We start from the raw sequence: 19,176 nt of genomic DNA on the forward strand, positions 1-19,176 counted from the left end.
CTATCGTTAAATATCTGAAGGGCTGTCACATGGAGGATGGAGCAATGTTGTGGTTCTGGAATGTCAGGAGTTAACGCTCCAGGAGCGTTCTTATCAACTGGGTGCACTGCCCACATGATCCATGCTTGGTACTTTGATCTGTGCTTTGTGGGGGCTGAGCTCTCCCTGGAGAGCAGTCTGTCTGGGAACATTAACAAGGTCATTTCGGTTTTTGTTAAGAGCTGTTAGACAGTGGAAAGGTCTCCCTCAGGAGGTTGTGGACTCTCCTTCACTGAAGGTTTTTAAGCAGAGGTCGGAGGGCCACATGTTCTGACTGCCTTAGGGGATTTGGACTAGATGACCTTTGGGTCCCTTCCAACTCTTAACATTCTATGATTCTATGAAATAGGCTTACACAATGAATTTCAAAAACCAACAAGAGTACTAAATCTTTCAATAAAAGACGTCACACATAGCCACCACAGTAGGAGGGTTCGACATCTCCAATGTTGGACCATCCTAATCTGCCCACCATTCTTCCTCCTTTTGCTGAATTGGTTTTCATCAGGTGCGAACATGGCATGTCTTGTTTTTGTATATCTGACCCAGTAACTTGGAATTGGATCCATTTCACATTCCTTGGAAAAATGACCACGTATTGTAAATATTCATACGCCAAACACCATGGTCCTTTAAAGGAAGGAGAGAGCCATTTTCTCTCCCCTTCTCTTATTGCTGTTTGGCTCTGCATTAAATTGCTTGTTCTGCTGCTGACCACTAGGTACCATTTCTTCATTCTGGGCATTGGGCGTCCCTTTTGGACCCCGTCCATTATCACCTGTGCTGCTGGATAAAGCGAGTGGGTCAAGCAAGCAAAAATGGGAGCTGCCAGTTAAGATGAAATTCTCAACTCTGCCCCTACTAGCACTATTAGAATCTCAGGGACTAATTTGCTTTTAACTAGAAGCCCAAGCTTCTTGCTCAACCACAGCCTGGTGCAAAATGATGTCTATGGGGAGGGGCATCATAAGAACATGACATGAGCCCTGCACCTGTGTTGGGATGAATGAGGCTAATGTAGTCCAGCATCCTGTTCTCACAGCAGCCAAACAGATACCCCAAGGAAACCTGTAAGCACACTGGAGCTGATTTCTGCATCACTCTCCCAATGCGTAATTCAGAACTAAGGCCCAGGATTCCTCTGAGCACATGCTCACATCAAGAATTTATTTTTAGCACCAGAATTTGTGTTTATATGGTTGTAACACAATGTTACTCTCCTAATCCCCATCAATTTCTCTTTACTGAAGCAGCCTTATGGTGGAGAAGGCCTTTTTTGTTGTTGTGCAGGGTTTTCATTTAGGGTCACCCCTCTGATGGTTTAGGATTAATCAAACTGAGATGTCTGACTGCAGGCTGCAGACTGCAGGTCAGCAATTGCACAGATTCTAGATGGGTGAGGGGCTTGTCAGTTATTAAGACCATAAAGGAAGACACCAGAAATAATGTCATAAAAGGAGATTTTACTTCGAGATTCAGAGTCTGTAATACAGGGAAGAAATCTGAAAGAACCAGCACAAGATATCAATATAAATTGACACATGCAAAGCAGCAAAGGTATTTCCAGAGAGACGGATTCTGCCCAGGTGCAGCTACTTCTGAAGAGCAGACAATCGATTGACTTAAAAACTTTTGGTTCTATTCTTTGAAATTGCTGGCAAAGAAACGAGAAAATGCCTACATGAGGCCATTATCACATGCATACCGATATTCTGTAGATGACACAAAACTTTAGCCAAGTTCTCTTTATGTCCAAGTCTGGCAATTTTAATTTTCCTGAGACTGCTCATCTCCTTTCTGACTATCTAAAATCAATGTCCATGTCCGGTTCAAAACCAAAACTTCAGTCATGTCCTTCCATGTTCTATGTTTTCTTCTAGCCTTCTTCATCAAGAATCATCTGCCAAAAACATCTCTCTTCTCATAAGCTTTTTGTATAATGCTGGTCCTAAAGGGTCTTCACTGGCTCCCAGTACATTTCTGAGCACAATTCAGTGTTGGTACTGACCTTTAAAGCCCTAAATGGCCTCGGCCCTGTATACCGTTCTGCCTGGACACTGAGGTCCCCCTTCGAGGGCCTTTTGCTGAATCCCTCACTGTGAGAAGCAAATTACAGGGAAGAGGTAGAGGGCCTTCTCGGTAGTGGCACCCTCCCTTTTGAACATGTCCCCTCAAATGTCAAGGAAATAAAGAACGACATTAATTTTAGAAGACACCTGAAGTCAAGCCTGTATCAGGAATTTTTTAATGGTTGGTGTTTTATAATGTTTCGTTATGTGCTATAATCTGCCCAGAGTGGCTGGAGAAATAAATAATAAATTATTCTTATTCTTATATTCCCAAAAGACCTTTTACCGATATCTCTTATGTAGCTAGTTTAATGTCATTTCTTTATAATTAGCTAAATTATAAAGATTTTGTACTTTAACCATTCAGTTTGCAACTTCTTAAGAAACTTATGAAATCCTGCTATGGGTAATGAGCAGTTTTACTCCAGTTGAGATTGTGGCTGGGACTTCCAACTGTACAATTTTATGATATCCCTAGAACTAAGGATCAAATGTCATGTTTAGTTTTTTGTTGTCAGGTGCTCCTTTGTGTTCAAATCAGGCCTCAATATAATAATGTAGCATTTGGGAATGAAGATGCAGCCCAGGAGCCCAGCACTGGAGGCCAAGATAGAAAAGACCTGCACAGCTACCATGAATTTTCCCTTTGTGCTCAGGTAGGTGGGCAGAAAGGACACCCAAACACTGCAGAAGACCAGCATGCTGAAAGTGATCAGCTTGGCTTCATTGAAGGCCCCGGGCAGCTTCCTTGCTAAGAAAGCCACTGAGAAGCAGATGGCAGCCAGGAAGCCCATGTAGCCAAGGGAACTGTAAAGCATGGCAGCAGAGCCTTCATTGCATTGGACAATGATCTCTCCAAGTTGGGAGCTGAGGTCGAATTCTGGGAATGGAGGAGAGATCCCCAGCCAGATGGTACAGATGAGACCTTGGACACTGGAGCAGGAAATGACAATGGAGTGGGCCAAACTCTTCCCCAGCCATCTCCTCACCTTGTTCCCTGGCTTAGTGGCCAGGAAGGCCAGGACTACAGTGATGGTTTTTGCCAAGACAGAAGAGACAGCAACTGAGAAGATGATGCAGAAGGCTGTTTGACGGAGAAGGCAGTTCACTTTCCTTGGATTCCCGATAAAGAGGAAGGAGGACAAAAAGGAGAGCAATAGAGAGATGAGGAGGATGTAGGAGAGGTCCCTGTTGTTGGCTTTGACTATTGGGGTTTCTTTGTATTTAGTGAAGATTCCTAACACAAAGCCTGTGGTTAAGGATAAGGAGAGAGCAAGGAAAGCCAGGAGGATCCCCAAACTTTCTTCATAGGACAGGAAAGTAAATATTTTGGGGACACATTGATGTCTATCGTCATTTGGATGCTGATCTTCTGGACATTTGGTGCATTCATCAGCATCTGCAGAGAGGAAAACACAGTTCAGTATCCTAACATCAGTCACAAACCTACAGTAGTCTGCATGCTGTCAAGCTGCTCGTAAGGGTTTTCAAAAAGACCCACACTGTACTTTGAAGTGCTAGCAATCAGGGCTTTAAATCATGAAATCAGCTGACATCACTATTGCATTTGGTGATCGACAGGTTGTCAGCAGCACCCAGCTGCTATTTTTCACCTGGGAAATTGAGATCTAGTGCAAAGGCCAGAAAAAATTCTGGACCGCTGGATTATACAACCTTGGGTTAAATGAATCAATAGGTTGACTCAGTATAATGGCAGTTTCTTGTGATGTTTGAATATTGTGAAGCATATGGGTTAAGACTAAACTTATTTTAGAATATATTGAAGCTATAATTATCCTCTGTTTCGGGAAGTTTTTAATAACAGATGTTTTAATGTATATTTAACCTTCTTTTGGAAGCCGCCCAGAGTGGCTGGGGAGGCCCAGCCAGATGGGTTGGGTAGAAATAATAAATCATGTTGTTGTTGTTGTTGTTGTTTCTAAAATCACGTATTGCTTTAGAATTCTATGATTCCTCCAAGGAACTCGGAGGAGTATAATTGTGCGGCACTACCTCCATTCCTGAACTTCTGGGGACCTCTCAGAAATGGTCAGCTGGTCTCTCTGGCCCTAGTGCCGACTGACTCCATGGCAGGACAACAACCCTCCTGAGACCACAGGTTTGGTGAACCCATTACACCCTGTTTCTCCTCCCCACTTTCCCCTCATCAAGATATTCCCGAGGACCAGATTCACTGACATATACTCCCTGCAACATTTGAATGCCTTTGAATACTAGTTGCTGGAGATCACATGGGGTGGGAGGGCTGTTCTTTCTACGTAGCAATACTTTTCTTATATCCTCGATTTTTCTTATGAGTTACTTTTTATTACTGGATACATTTTGAAGATGTTCCACCTATCCATCTGTAAAACTAAATGGGTGATCATGGGAAAACAACAATATAAAAACCAGAACATAAAATTCCACAGGGGAGCTGCCATAATTAAATCCTGAAAATTCTACAAGTCTCTGAAGAGGGGCAAATTAAATTTTACATGGACAGAAAAATTTCCTGGTGCTGTGGGGACATTACTGGCTGGCAATAGGTGACCCTCTTGAAGAGCACATTTCATTCATGGGGTGACATTTCCAGTTCTATTTTCTAGAAAAAGTGGTGTCTGTCAGGGAATGGTCTGAATCAGAGGATTGGGGAATGCATTCTCAGGCAGATCAGCTCCTCTCTGAAGTGGGAGAGACACGGACACTGAGCAGATTACACAAGAGTTACCTAGCTATGAGATAATGGAAAGAGAAACAGAAGGGAGGGAAAAGCCAGCAAGGACGTCATAAGAGAGTGGGGGGGGGGCACCCTCTCTTGCCACAAACTAGGAGGTCCATCTGTATTAGAGAACAAAGAATGCAGATAGACTATAAAATATAAACTGCTTGTTAATTATGGTTATTAACATCTTATTTGGACTGGCTCAAATATTTGCCCCATCCTCCCATCAAAGGCCATTTTCTCTGAGATCCTCTCCTACCTTCCTGAGTGGAGATGGTCCCTTCTGAGCAGGGAGAACAATCATAGCAGCAGGGCGGCTTCCCTTCCTGAACTTTTCTGGAATATCCAGGGAGACAACTTTCTGTGCATCTTGAACGAGGCACCGTCTAGGCATGAAGAGAAAATTGAGCACTAAGGAGAAAGTGATAGGTGAATTTGTGGCTTTGGACACAGACCTAAGTTGACCCCAGGCCCTATTTTGGGACAGTTACGTTTCTCTTTATTTTTTGCGGAGTTGCATGGAAGATAATTTGTGTGTGTGTGTTTCTGCTCCATTGTATCTTCTTGAACTTTTTTCATCTCTATCATTTCTGCATTCATTATGTATTGTCCTTTCCTTAGATATTTCTTTTCCCATTGTAATTTTTTGGTGGTTTCTTTCATTAATTCCTCTTGTTTATGCATTTTTGTTTTTAGCTCTACCACTGCAGGAACAGCTGCTAGAATAGTGATTACTGCTAGGTGGAAGTCACAAACTATACCCACAAAGCAGGAATGGATTTGTAAACTAAATGAATATTTAATTTTGGCAAAATTAACTGCTATAATAAGAAATCAGTCGAACCAAAAATTAAAAAGGAGTGGAAATGTTTTGATGAATATATGGCAAAATATTGCTCAAAAAAAGATACGCTAATATGCCTAGATTAAAATGTGAAGTACTGGATGGAAGAAAAATTAGTAAGGAAAGATGATAATAATAATATATAGATGATTTGAGAAGATTGTAGAATACAAGGTTTTTGTAAATGGTATAGAAGAGTTTGGATTTGACACCCCGCTTTATCACTACCCGAAGGAGTCTCAAAATTCTCCTTTCCCTTTCCCTATAATGTGGAGGAAATCGAGTGGGGGCGAAGGGAAGTGGGAGGAAGGAGAAAAGAATAATATGATGGATTGAGGAAATAGAAATGTAAATGTATGGAGGGATGGGGAGGAAGTGGTGTTGGCTTTGGAACATCTGTATTGTAATGCAATATGTGAAAACCAATTTTTTAAAAAACGATTGCAGTCAAAGCCTCATATGTACTATTCAAAATGTTATTAGAGCATAAAAAGAGTTATTAGAGTCATAGTTAATAAAATGACAGTTCCAATTTTTCCTACCTTCTTAAATAGCTTGGGCCACACAATTGCTTCTGGGTTAATGGTGAACTTCAGATTTGAGGACTTTAGTCTCTCTATTCTCCCAATTTTCACTCTATCATGAGAGTTATTAGGAAACAGCACCCAATTCACTATATCGAAGTCAATGGCCAGTGCCCCATTCTCATCCAGGTACTGCCCATCAGCTGAAGTATTAGAGTAGAACTGGACTTCTTTCAAGAAACGATGAAACTAGAATGACAGAGCAAAACCCAGCAATGAGTACACAGAAAGCTTGATTTGAAGGGATAGATCAGTCGTTAGACCATCATATACGGATATATAGGGAATATAAGAATATAATATCACAAATACATGATAACACACACACACACACACACACACACACACACACACACCCCACACACAAATAACAACATTCCCCCAACCCCTTACACAAACACATTTAAAAGGGGTATAGGATGTTAATCAGATAAGTGCCGTGTTGAAGAGGAACAGTTTTGCATGGAACCAAAAGCTGTATAGTGAAGGTGCCAGCCGAACTTCCATAAGGAGAACATTCCATGAATGGACTTCTTTCAAGAAATGATGAAACTAGAATGACAGAGGAAAATCCAGCAGTGAGTAAGCAGGGCTGAATTATAAACATGGTTTCATGTTCTCTCTGCACCCTAATCTTCTCTGAATAAGAACCATTGTATCTCTCACCTGGAATCATCTGACTGTTCTAGATCATTAGACACCCTCAATCTGCTTCATCATTTTTGGGATGGCCAAAATCAGCATTATTACTTATATTAGAAAAGTTGATTTGGAGGGATAGATCAGTTGGTAGACCTTGAGACTCTTAATCTGATGGTCATGAGTTTAAGCCCTATGTTGTGCAAAAGATCCTTGCATTGTAGGGGGTTGGACTACGTGACCCTCATGGTACAGATATAACGGTGGTTCACAACATAAAAACACAATATAAAGGTACAAGCTACAAGATAAAAAGAACACACCCACCCCACAAACGAATAACAACCCACCCCAACCCCTCACAAAAAGCACATGGAAAGGGGGTATAGGATGTTAATCAGACAAACGCCAGGATAAAGAGGAATAGCTTTGCATGGCACCTAAAGCTGAACAGTGAAGGTGCCAGCCACACTTCCCTGAGGAAAACATTCCACGAATGGGGAGCCACTGCAGAGAAGGCCAGCTCTTGTGTTGCCACCCTCTGGAGCTCTTGAGGAGGAGGCATGCAAAGAAGGGCCTCAGATGATGACCTCAGGGTCTGGGTAGGTTTATATGGAGAGAGGTGTCCTTGAGGTATTGTGGTCCTCAACCGTTTAAGGCTTTATAGGTCAAAACCAGGACTTTGAATTGGGTCTGGAAACTAATTGGCAGCAAGTGTGGTTGTAGTTGGACCAGGATCAGTGTAATATGCTCAAACAGTGTTGTCCCAGTGAGCAATATGACTCCCCTGGGACCTCAAAAAGCTTACAAGTGTATTGCTGTCTTGTTGTTGTTGTTGTTTAGTCGTTTAGTCGTGTCCGACTCTTCGTGACCCCATGGACCAGAGCACGCCAGGCACTTCTGTCTTCCACTGCCTCCCGCAGTTTGGTCAGACTCATGTTTGTAGCTTCAAAGACACTATCCAACCATCTCATCCTCTGTCGTCCCCTTCTCCTTGTGCCCTCCATCTTTCCCAACATCAGGGTCTTTTCCAAGGAGTCTTCTCTTCTCATGAGGTGGCCAAAGTATTGGAGCCTCAGCTTCACGATCTGTCCTTCCAGTGAGCACTCAGGGCTGATTTCCTTAAGAATGGATAGGTTTGATCTTCTTGCAGTCCATGGGACTCTCAAGAGTCTCCTCCAGCACCATAATTCAAAAGCATCAATTCGTTGTCTTTGTCCATGGAGTTTTCTTGGCAGGGATACTGGAGTGGCTTGCCGGTTCCTCCTCCAGGTGGATCACATTTGGTCAAAACTCTCCACTATGACCTGTTCATCTTGGGTGCCCTGCTCGGCATAGTTCATAGCTTCTCTGAGTTCTTCAAGCCCCTTCGCCACGGCAAGGCAGTGATCCATGAAGTATTGCTGTCTAATGATAGTCTAATATGGCAGTGTCTAGTCCTAGTGTGTTTATTACATTTTGTAAAAAGTCATCCTCAATACGGTGGTACCTCAGGTTACATATGCTTCAGGTTACATACGCTTCAGGTTACAGACTCCGCTAACACAGAAATAGTACCTCGGGTTAAGAACTTTGCTTCAGGATGAGAACAGAAATCATGCTTCGGCGGCGCGGCAGCAGCGGGAGACCCCATTAGCTAAAGTGGTGCTTCAGGTTAAGAACAGTTTCAGGTTAAGAATGGACCTCCGGAATGAATTAAGTACTTAACCCGAGGTACCACTGTATTCATGTTAGAGGCTGCTAAGGTCCTCGTACCTACGGGACCGCCTCTCCTGGTATGCCCCACAGAGAAACTTACGGTCTTCAAATAAAAATATCTTGAAGGTCCCAGGCCACAGAGAAGTTAGGCTGGCCTCAACTAGAGCCAGGGCTTTTTCGGCTGTGGCTCCGACCTGGTGGAACACTCTGTCACAAGAGACTAGGGCCCTGCAGGACTTGACATCTTTCCGCAGGGCCTGCAAGACAGAGCTGTTCCGCCAGGCCTTTGGCCAGGGCACAGCCTGACTCCCTCCCTCGGCAATCTTCGCGGAGCTCTGGCCCAATAGTGGCCAGTGGCTTGAACTTAATTAATTTTATAATGAATGATTTTAGAGCGTTGTTTGTGTTGTACTTTTGTATTGTTTTATTGTTGTTAGCCGCCCTGAGCCCAGCTTCGGCTGGGGAGGGCGGGATATAAATAAAATTTATTATTATTTATTATTATATTATTAAGTTGAATCAGAGCATTGGTTCAATGAGTTCCACATCTCTTTCTATGTTTTGCCGTCTCTGCCTGCAAATTATTGGATGATACTTCTGTCAGCAGGAATATAGCACTGTATCTGTGATCGTGACTTCCCGTACACCAATGGGTCATTTCTGTTGTGCTCCACCTGTAACTCGTGTAGAATTCCTTTCCCCTGGGAACCTGGATGGGAGAAACTCTGATGGACTTCTGCCAGCAGGTGAAAACAATGTCAACGGCCAATCAGTCAATGTAGACAATACCAACCAACGTTCTGACTCAATTCAAGACCAATTCTGATGATGTTATCATGGTGATTCCAGAGAAGGCACAACAAATTCCAGTTTGCAAGAGGAAAAGGACTTACCTGCCATGGCTGTAGCTTTTGAAGTTCCATGCTGCCTCCACCCACAATCGACATCCTCTTTGACCTGGATGAATATGCAGCATTGAAGGCCTGAGCCACAGTTTGGATACTAAAGTAATTCACATAGCTGTCTTGGGACTGGATTCTTTCAATCTCTTCCTGGGGCAGCATCTTCACATTATGCTTCTCTCTGCATTTGGTCATACCCCTCACAGAGAAGGCATGCTTGGAATATGAACAATCAAATGCTTCTTCTGAATACTGTTGACTAGCCAAGGACATTGGCCCATAGTAGTCCTTTCTCATCCTTTTTTTGGTCTTCATTACAAAGGACAAAGAGCCATGGGCATACCGGAAGCAGTGAACATCACATAACAACATTTTGTTTGAAGGAACTGTGGTTATCCAGACTTTCCCCCCAGTTTGTATCCTTTCCAGTAAGGACTGTACCTCTATGATTATGTAAAGTCCACTTTGAGAGTCTGCAAAGTAAACAAATACATTGACTTGTCTCCACAGGGCAGGTGCTTCATGGGGTATCCATAGCCATGTTTCTCGTAGTACTCTTTGTGTGAAGGCAACACAAATTTCCTTTTTGTTCATTAGAGGTGTCAAGGTACTCAGGAACCTTTCTCCAGTGTCATTGTCTGGAGCAAAGAGGCCGACCCACGTCCACCTGAAATGCAGAAGGAGTTGGACCATCCCTTGGTACTGAGTTTCTTGGTTTGGGACCATCCGGTAGACAAAAGGGGACTGGAATTTATCCATAAGAGCAAAGCCATAACTGAGCTGGTGAGGAAAGGGAAAGAGACTGATGGCTTGTGTTTCAGGATTAAGACCCAATACGTCTATGTGAAGGATGCTGACAGATTTAGTGCAAACCTCACCATTTGCACTAATTATTATACTGATTAATGGCAAAATTCTCTATGCAGTTAAAAAAGATTCAATAAAAAAATCAAGATGGTAAAACTGTATAATAAAACTTCAATTAAAATGCCTGTTGTAAAGAAAGGGAAAGGAAGGGAAAGGGGGAAGGGGGGGGAGAAAAGAAAAAGTAGTAGGCCCTAGAAAAAGTAGTAGTTTGCAGTAGGCCCTAGAAAAACAGTAGGAAAGCGGCCTGTCTGTCCTCAACTGCAAGGGAGTTCCATAATCCTTCATACCCTCCAACATCTGGGAAAAGGCTAAGGAGTAAACCCTGCACAAATCCTAAGTCAGCTGAGTGGTGCTTTGTTTGCCTCCTTCCAGCCACTCCTGCAGCCAAGCTTGTGCCAAATGTATTGCTCTGCTTTCCTTTGGAGCACAGCAGTGAGGCTGAGAGGGAGGTCTTGTCGTCTGGGCAGCCCTGGACCTCCATACCCACTGCCTAAGCTTGTGCACTGTGGACGTCACTTTGATAGTGCTAACACAGCGGTTTGACTTCATCCCAGAGGCTCACTCCATTGTCTTTCAAGACAGACAGATGCCAACAACAACAACCATGTGGCTAATGTTGCCAGGTGTGTTTCACTTGCACCCACTGATTACCTGTGGGATCTTGTAGATGCCCAACATGTTTGCAATGTGTGTGGAGACATCATATCTACTCTTTTCAAGAACAGCTAGCAGGCTTTTCTGCTTCCCACAGCTGTAGTTTGGAATGTTGATTTTCCCACCAGCAAGCAGGTCTGTCATGGAGTCAGAAGTCAGTCTTCCCTCAGAACAGGTATCATAGATGCTGTAGCCCAGTGTAATGTTGGGTAAGATGCTGGGGTTGTGATTAATATCCCGAACAGCAAGGGAGAAGGAAATAACATGTGAGTTCTTCTTATCCACCCAGCTGCAAAAAAGTGTATCACACAGTCAGCCTCAATTCAGTGAAAATGAAAATCACGTTATTTTTTGTAATAATCAAAGCAACTTGAAAAAGGAGCCAGGAGGAAGAGCAAAGTGTGACAGAGGTCTACCTGTACTTGTGTCTGCAGTATTTTTGCAAGGGAGGAGGATGAAGGGAAGCAAAGTCGACATTTGTAATTTGAAGTTGCATTGAATATGTTGTGCATGGGGAAAAGAATTGTTTTCACATTTTATTTATTACAAAAAGTTGCAACTCAAACACCCCAGAACACTTCCTTCCCTTTAGAAAACAAGTTATGCTTTGTAGAGTAATACATGTCATAACTAGTACTAATTACTTAAAATGCATTATAAAAAGCTTTGAAACATGGCTTTAAATTAATGAAATGAAATGAACATTTTCAAGTTTATCAGAAAACAAGTGTATCACGGGAAATGGAGAGCAGGAAGGAAGCAGAACAACATCAATGCCTCATTACTTACGACTCAAGTTTGCTGACAGGGGTGCTGGAAAAGGTGAAAGGAGGTTGATCGTTAAAGAATCTTGGAGATGCGAATCCAGTAATGAGGTCGTCTGCTAGCCGGTAAAAATTTACTGCCAACATTTGCTCCTTGATCACATTCAGTGGGCATTTTGCCCTCTGCTGCATCCCATTGGTTGCAAGAGGCAGCAACACAAGCAGTGTTATCATTCTGGATCTACCTGCTATGCTTACCTTGTAGCTGTTCCACCCAACACTAGCTGCTCGTCAAATCAGAGATTGCAGTGAATTGACAAATACAGGGAGGTGTCCAACTCTGGTCTCAGAGCTATAGGGTGATGGTTCAGAGGTGGAGCATCTATTTTGCACCAAGAAGGTGAGAGGGTGCAATCTCTGCTCCCTGTTCCAGGCAGGGCTGAGAACGTCCCCTTTCTGGAAAGGCAGTCAGCCTAATTGTCGGATCTAGAAGGCAGCATCACACAGATGTTGCTTCCCACTTCACCTGCTCTGTGTCTTGGCCCCCAGGATTTTGTGGCACAATACATATTTTATATATCCAACCTTCCAGGCAGAGTGGAATAAAAAACTTTCTGCTGTCCTTAATTGCAATATTTACCCTATAGGTCCCAAAGGCAATATTCAACGACTGGTATGGGGGCTACTCATTCTCAGGAAAGAGTAAAAATAGATCACTGTGATTGTGATTATTGTTAAGGGAAGAAAGATCTCCCCTGAAACTTGATAGGAGCAGGTGCAGAGCAGGAGAAAACATGTTTACTCAATAGGCTGCCACAAATCTTCAAGGGTAAAGGTGAGTTGGGCAGAACATGATTGACATCAGAAGAGCCCTGAGGTTGGATCAGGCCAAAGGCCCACAAAGTCCAGCATCCTGTTCTCACAATGGCCAACCAGGTGACCCAAAGGGAAGCCCACAAGCCAGAGATAAGAGCAGAACTTTCCCTACATGCTATTTTTCAACCTCCAACAGAAGAGCAATAACATATCAATTTACTCAATTGCAGGAGGAGGTAAGCTAGGATGATCAAGAGTCTAGAAGCCAAGCCTTATGAGCAGCCTCCCCCCAACTCGGCCCTCCAGATGTTCTTGGACTACAACTCCCATCATCCCTAGCTAACAGGACTAGTGGTCAAGGATGATGGGAATTGTAGTCTCAAAACATCTGGAGGGCCAAGTTGGGGGGTGCCTGCTTATGAGGAATGGTTGAAGGAGCTGGGTATGTCTAGCCTGGGAAAGAGGAATCTGAGAGGAGATACGATAGCTATCGTCAAATATCTGTAGGGCTGTCATATGGAGGATGGAGCAAGCTTGTTTTCTCCTGGAAGGTAGGACTCGAACCAATGGCTTCAACTTGTAGGAAAGGAGATTCCCACTAGACATACGGAAAAACCTTCTAACAGTAAGAGCTGTTAGACCATGGAACAGTCTCCATCAGGAGGTTGTGGGCTCTCCTTCCCTGCAGATTTTTAAGCAGAGGTCAGAGGGTCATCTGTCCTGGATGCTTTAGCTGACATTCCTGCATTGATGCAGGTTGGACTAGATGACCCTTGGGTCCCTTCCAACTGTAAGAATCAATGATTCTACGAAATAGGTCTACACAATGAATTTCAAAAAACCAACAAATGTACTAAATCTTTCAATAAAAGACCCAGAGAGAGTGCATTGCAGCAACCCAATGTTGAATTCAAGAGTGTGCCCATTTGAGTAAGTCCAGTAATTGTACCAACTGGGTGGGCCCAATGGCAAGTTCTGCATTGTAATGGTCCTCCAAAACCATGCCAGAGACCATCTCTGCCAGCTAAGTTAGTGGTGCCATACACCACTGATATCCCCTATCTGTCTCTCCAGCCCAACAAATATATTTCAAGAGCTAGAGATATTATTGTAAGGAAATAATGCTTCTATGGACAATTGCAGCAACATTTAGGCCTTTGAACCACCATTCAACCTTTTATCCAGTATCCAGAAGAGTTTGATGAGGTCCACCCAGCTTACACATCCAAGTTGTTGTTGTTGTTATTTATTATGTGTAATGTTCTCAGGCAGGCAAGCAAGCCCTGGTAAGATGTAATGACTCTTTGGCAGTTTTATGTTACGTTTATTTACAAAAAACACATCCAGAGAACGCTCTGGCTGCCTCCTAACTCTCCCGTTTGTTGAGAGCTAACAGTGGCTTCTTAGGGAAGTGGGGGTGTCAAACTGCCCCTTCTTGGCTCTGTCAACCAGCTCTCATCTCCAGAGTCGTTCCCTCTCTCACTTAGCTTAATTTCTGAGTCTCACTCTTCCCCTGCACTCGGGTGAGCCATGTTCCTGACATTACGTTTGTATTCCATCTTTCATCCAAAGATCCCAGGGCAGCTCACAACATAAAAATCCCAAAGGGGAGTGTCAGGGAACTGACATCGGAGCCAGAAGTGGAGGCAGGGCTCCCAAGCGATGCCGGAGAAGGGCCAAGCAGGGAGAGAGGGGACTCATCAGCTGGGGAAGGAAATCAGCGTAACACCAGGGATAAAGGGGGGCGGATGGGGGAATCGGAGAGAGGGCTCCAGGACTCTTTGCCGGAGACCAGCGGGGAGAGCACAGGTCCTCCGCTACCCACACCCACCCTGCGCAGAAGACTTCTGTGCAGGGAAAGTAGGCGTAGACTTGGCGTCAAAGAACTTCTTTGCTGGAAGAAGTTCAAGAAACGCCCACTGACGGATTCTGCTAGCGACTGAACATGGAGTGAATGGCTGTCCAGACAGAAAAGGCTTAACCAGGCAACCTAGCCCAGAGCGGCAGCAACTTACGCACGAGCAACCCCTAAAACCATTACAGGGAGTTCAAAATCAGGCATGCCGAGTACCACCCAACATTATGGGTGACTGGTGATGTCATGTGCACTTGTGATATCACACATCGCTGACGCATGAAGATGATCTGACATCTCTAATATTGGACCATCCTAATCTGCCCACCATTCTTCCTCCTTTGTGCTGAGGTAATGGGTTTTCATCAGGTGTGAACATGCCATATCTTGTTTTTGTGTATCTGACACAGTAACTTGGTCTTGGATCTATTTTACTTGGTCTTGGATACATGACCACCTTTTGTAAATATCCATACCTTTACCACCCTGGTTCTTTAAGGGGAGGAGAGAGCCATTTTCTCTCCCCTTCTCTTATCGCTATTTGGCTCTGCATTAAACTGCTTATTCTGCTGCTGACCACTAGGTGCCATTTCTTCATTCTGGGCATTGGGCATCCCTTTTGGAGCCCATCCATTATCACCTGTGCTGCTGGATAAAGCGAGTGGGTCAAGCAAGCAAAAATGGGAGCTGCCAGTTAAGATGAAATTCTCAACTTTGCCCCTACTAGCACTATTAGACTCTCAGGGTCTAAACTGCTTTTAACCAGAAGCCCAAGCTTCTAGCTCAACCAGAGCCTGGTGTCTATGGGGAGGGGCATCATAAGAACATGACATGAGCCCTGCACCTGTGTTAGGATGAATGAGGCTAATATAGTCCAGCATCCTGTTTTCACATCAGCCAAACAGATACCCCAAGGAAACCTGTAAGCACACTGGAGCTGATTTCTGCAGCACTCTCCCAATGCGTAATTCAGAACTAAGGCCCAGGATTCCTCTGAGCTCATGCTCACATCAGGAATTTATTTTTAGCACCAGAATTTGGGTTTATATTGTAGTCACAGAAAATGCCTACGTGAGGCCATTATCACATGCATTACAATACTCTGCAGATGGCACAAAACTTTACCAAGTTCTCTTTATCTACAAGTCTGACAACTTTAATTTTCTGAGACCATTCGTCTCTTATCTGACTATGTAAAATCAATGTCCATGTCCAGTCCAAAACCAAAACTTCAGTCATGTCCTTCCATATTCTAAGTTTTCTCCAAGTCTTGCATTTTTGATCCTCATCAAGAATCATCTGCCAAAATCATCTCTCATCTCATAAACTATATGTAAATGTGTATGAACTTTTTAAGATACTGGCTGAGACCCTAACTGCCCACAGTCTCACCAGAGGGGTTCAAGCCCTGGTTATTTTCCACTTGGACTACTACAATGTGCTTTACATGGGGCTACCCTTGGGACTTCCGGGTTGGTGCCTCCGGCAATGGCGGAATTCCTCCGATCGGGAGGAACCCGCTCCGTGAGAAATAGGGTCTGAACCGCCACGGCGAAGGCGGAGACCCCCAGAAATCACAGGCGGAAGAAGCCTGTGAACTTGGGATTCGGCTGGCACCTTTTGCGCCCCCCTACTCGCAGGGAGACCCGGCAATGGGAATCCGGAGTGACGTGGGGTGAGCGGCGCGGTGCTTTGAATCGACTGCTTCTTTCACGGAGTGAAGCCGCATTGCCGCTGTCGGGGAGCGCTGACTTTTTTCCTGTGGACAATTGGATTTTAAACAACAACCCGTGAGTAGAACGGAAAATTGGACATTTAAATAAGTTAATTTGGCACCGAACGGGGAAGGTTCAAACAGGAAGTCCACCTCCCCTTTCTGTAAATGGACTGAAGCAAAGTACTTGCTAACTAAGGTCTTGGAAAGTTTTATGTAAAGGATCCAAAACTCCACTGATTGAAATTATTTAATCCCCCCTGGAAGCGGGGGGAGAACCTTTAGGAGAAGGTGGAATTTAAAATTGAAGCACCACGTTTCTGAACCTGGGAGCGGTTTGTAAAAAGCCCATCGACGGTGAACAGGATAAATTTGACAGCTAGTCTAAAAGAAGGACATTGTTTCCATTGTCCGCTTCTGCACTTAAAAAGAAGAAGAAAGTAACTAAAAATTGTTACTAAACTTACTTTTGGAATTGTGCTGGAAAGGATTGATACAAATGAAGTCTGGCTTCCTCTAGAGGGAGCATTGGGACATTGTTACAAGAGTGCAGCTGCTAAGATAAAGACTGTGGGAAACTAGTTTTGACCTTGAGCATCTCAAGAATGTAGGCTAAGGAAGAAGTAATCTCTGCACTGAATAGGACAATCTATTTGTTGGGAAAGTTGCATAAACAGATAGATGTCATGGCTACCAATATTGACATTTTGGGAACGAAAGTGGGCAGCAGTACAGAAGTGGACAAGAATCTGGCACAGGAATCTATTTTAATTGAACAAATTGATGAATTGGAGAAGGAGAAAGTCGCTGTTGTTGAATATAATGCAATACAAGGGGGAGCCTTAACCTTACAGTGGCAAATGGAGGATTATAAGTTGAAGCCCTATATGACTGTAACTAGGAAAAGCCAGATTGTAAAGATGGGAGCCTGGCCTGGTTTGGAAAAGGAAAGTGGGAGAGACCCCCTTATGCAGGGATCAACCAGCTTTTGGGGCGTGGGTGTGGGCCAGGAGGAGCTTGGAGCCTTTGGGGCTTTTGGACTTGGAGGATTTGTGAAACAAGATTTGGAATACTTTGTGGGCCCTAGCTTCAACTATGGAAATCTGGCGGACTGGTTAAGAAGGAATCTAAGCATCGTTGGGTTGGAGCTCCCCCGAGATCTGTTTTTTAGTATCAAAGATTATCAAGAAGATCGGCAGAAGGGACGTCAAGAAGGGTTAAGAGCCTCGGATATAAGATCTGCAGGTTGATGGACTGTTGGAGGTTGATGGAACTGACGGCAGGGGCCGAGACCAGGGAAGGGAGACGGCGGGAAAAAGATTGGGAATTTAAAGTGTATATGTGGAGATTTTTTTTCTTTTCTTTTTTTTTTTAAAAAAAAAATTTTTAATGAGAGATGGAAAAATCGTGGAATGAAAATTTTATGACCCTAGGGGAAATGTCTTAAGAGATCAAGTTCAAATATATTAGTTTTAATGAGAAATAAGATTAAATAAAGTAAAAATGGATGGTTAATTGGTGAAAGAAGAGAATGTAAAATTGCAGTATATTAGGATGGATTATTAGGATAGAAACAAAGATGAAGGATTTGCTGAAATATTTAATTGAACTGGAATACATAGAGGGTGTGTGTGAGGAGGTCAAGGAAATAAGCTAAAGAAAGAAAGTTAGGTAAAGGTTTGATTTGTTCTTTTTTCCCGATTGTATCTGTTTTTCTTTTTCTTTTTCTTTTTCTCTTTAATTTATTTTTATTTTTTATTTTTTAATTATTTTTTGATGTGACTTGTTTTTATGTACTGATTGTGTTTTATTTTTTGTCTCTCTTTGTAACCTTTAAAACTTGAATAAACATCATATATATATATATATATATATATATATATATATATACACATGGGGCTACCCTTGAAGGTGACTCGGAAACTACAACTAATCCACAATGCGGCAGCTAGACTAGTTGACTGGGAGTGGCCGCCGAGACCATATAGCATTGATCCTAAAGGATCTTCAGAGGCTCTCAGTACATTTCTGAGCACAATTCAAAGTGTTGGTGCTGACCTTTAAAGCCCTAACTGGCCTCTGCCATGTATACCTGAAGGAACGTCTACACCCAATCATTCTGCCTGGACACTGAGGTCCCCCTTTGAGGGCCTTTTGCTGGTTCCCTCACTGCAACAAGTGAAGTTACAGGGAACCAAGGCAGAGAAGAAGAGAAGAGTTTGGATTTGATACCCCGTTTTATCACTACCCTAAGGAGTCTCAAAGCGGCTAACATTCTCCTTTCCCTTCCTCCCCCACAACAAACACTGTGAGGTGAGTGGGGCTGAGAGACTTCAGAGAAGTGTGACTAACCCAAGGTCACCCAGCAGCTGCATGTGGAGGAGCGGAGACGCGAACCCGGTTCCCCAGATTATGAATCTACTGAGAGAGCCTTCTCAGTAGTGGCACCCCCCCCCCCAAGATGTCAAGAAGATAAAGAACAACATAACTTTTAGAAGACATCTGAAGGCAACCCTGTATTGGGAAGTTTTTAATGTTTGGTGTTTGATTATGTTTTGATATGTGCTGTAATCCACCCAGAGTGGCTGGAGAAATAAATAATAAATTATTCTTATTCTTATTCTTATTATTAGATTCCCATAGGATCTTTTACCAATATCTCTTATGTAGCTAGTTTAATATCATTTCCCCCCTAATTTAGCTAATTTCATTTTGTATTTTAACAATTCAGTTTGCAACGTCTTAAGCAGCTTATGAAATCCTGCTATGGATACCCTGGTTATCTCCTGCTTGGACTACTACAATGTGACTCATGTGGGAAACCCTTGAAGTTGACTCAAAAATTACAACTAATTTAGCTAATTTCATTGTGTACTTTAACAACTCAGTTTGCAACTTCTTAAGCAGCTTATGAAATCCTGCTATGGGTAATGAGCAGTTTTACTCCAGTTGAGATTCTGACTGGGACTTCCAACTGTACAATTTTATGATATCCGTGGAGCTAAG

The 19,176-nt window shown here is 43.3% G+C and overlaps 1 protein-coding gene across 1 annotated transcript; it reads right to left on the minus strand.

The window, feature by feature from the left end:
* Nucleotides 1–1,447: 1,447 nt before the first annotated feature.
* LOC310758156 (vomeronasal type-2 receptor 26-like) lies at nucleotides 1,448–12,019 on the minus strand (the record flags this gene model as incomplete). The annotated part of the gene is made up of 7 exons (XM_083604086.1): nucleotides 1,448–1,521; nucleotides 3,409–3,507; nucleotides 5,093–5,219; nucleotides 6,220–6,450; nucleotides 9,492–10,280; nucleotides 11,019–11,310; nucleotides 11,811–12,019. 7 exons carry the CDS (start codon nucleotides 12,017–12,019, stop codon nucleotides 1,448–1,450), a joined length of 1,821 nt encoding a protein of 606 aa, XP_083460212.1.
* Nucleotides 12,020–19,176: the final 7,157 nt, after the last annotated feature.

Source organism: Podarcis filfolensis (assembly GCF_964270895.1).
Source record: "Podarcis filfolensis genome assembly, chromosome: 2".
Classification (NCBI taxonomy): domain Eukaryota; kingdom Metazoa; phylum Chordata; class Lepidosauria; order Squamata; family Lacertidae; genus Podarcis; species Podarcis filfolensis.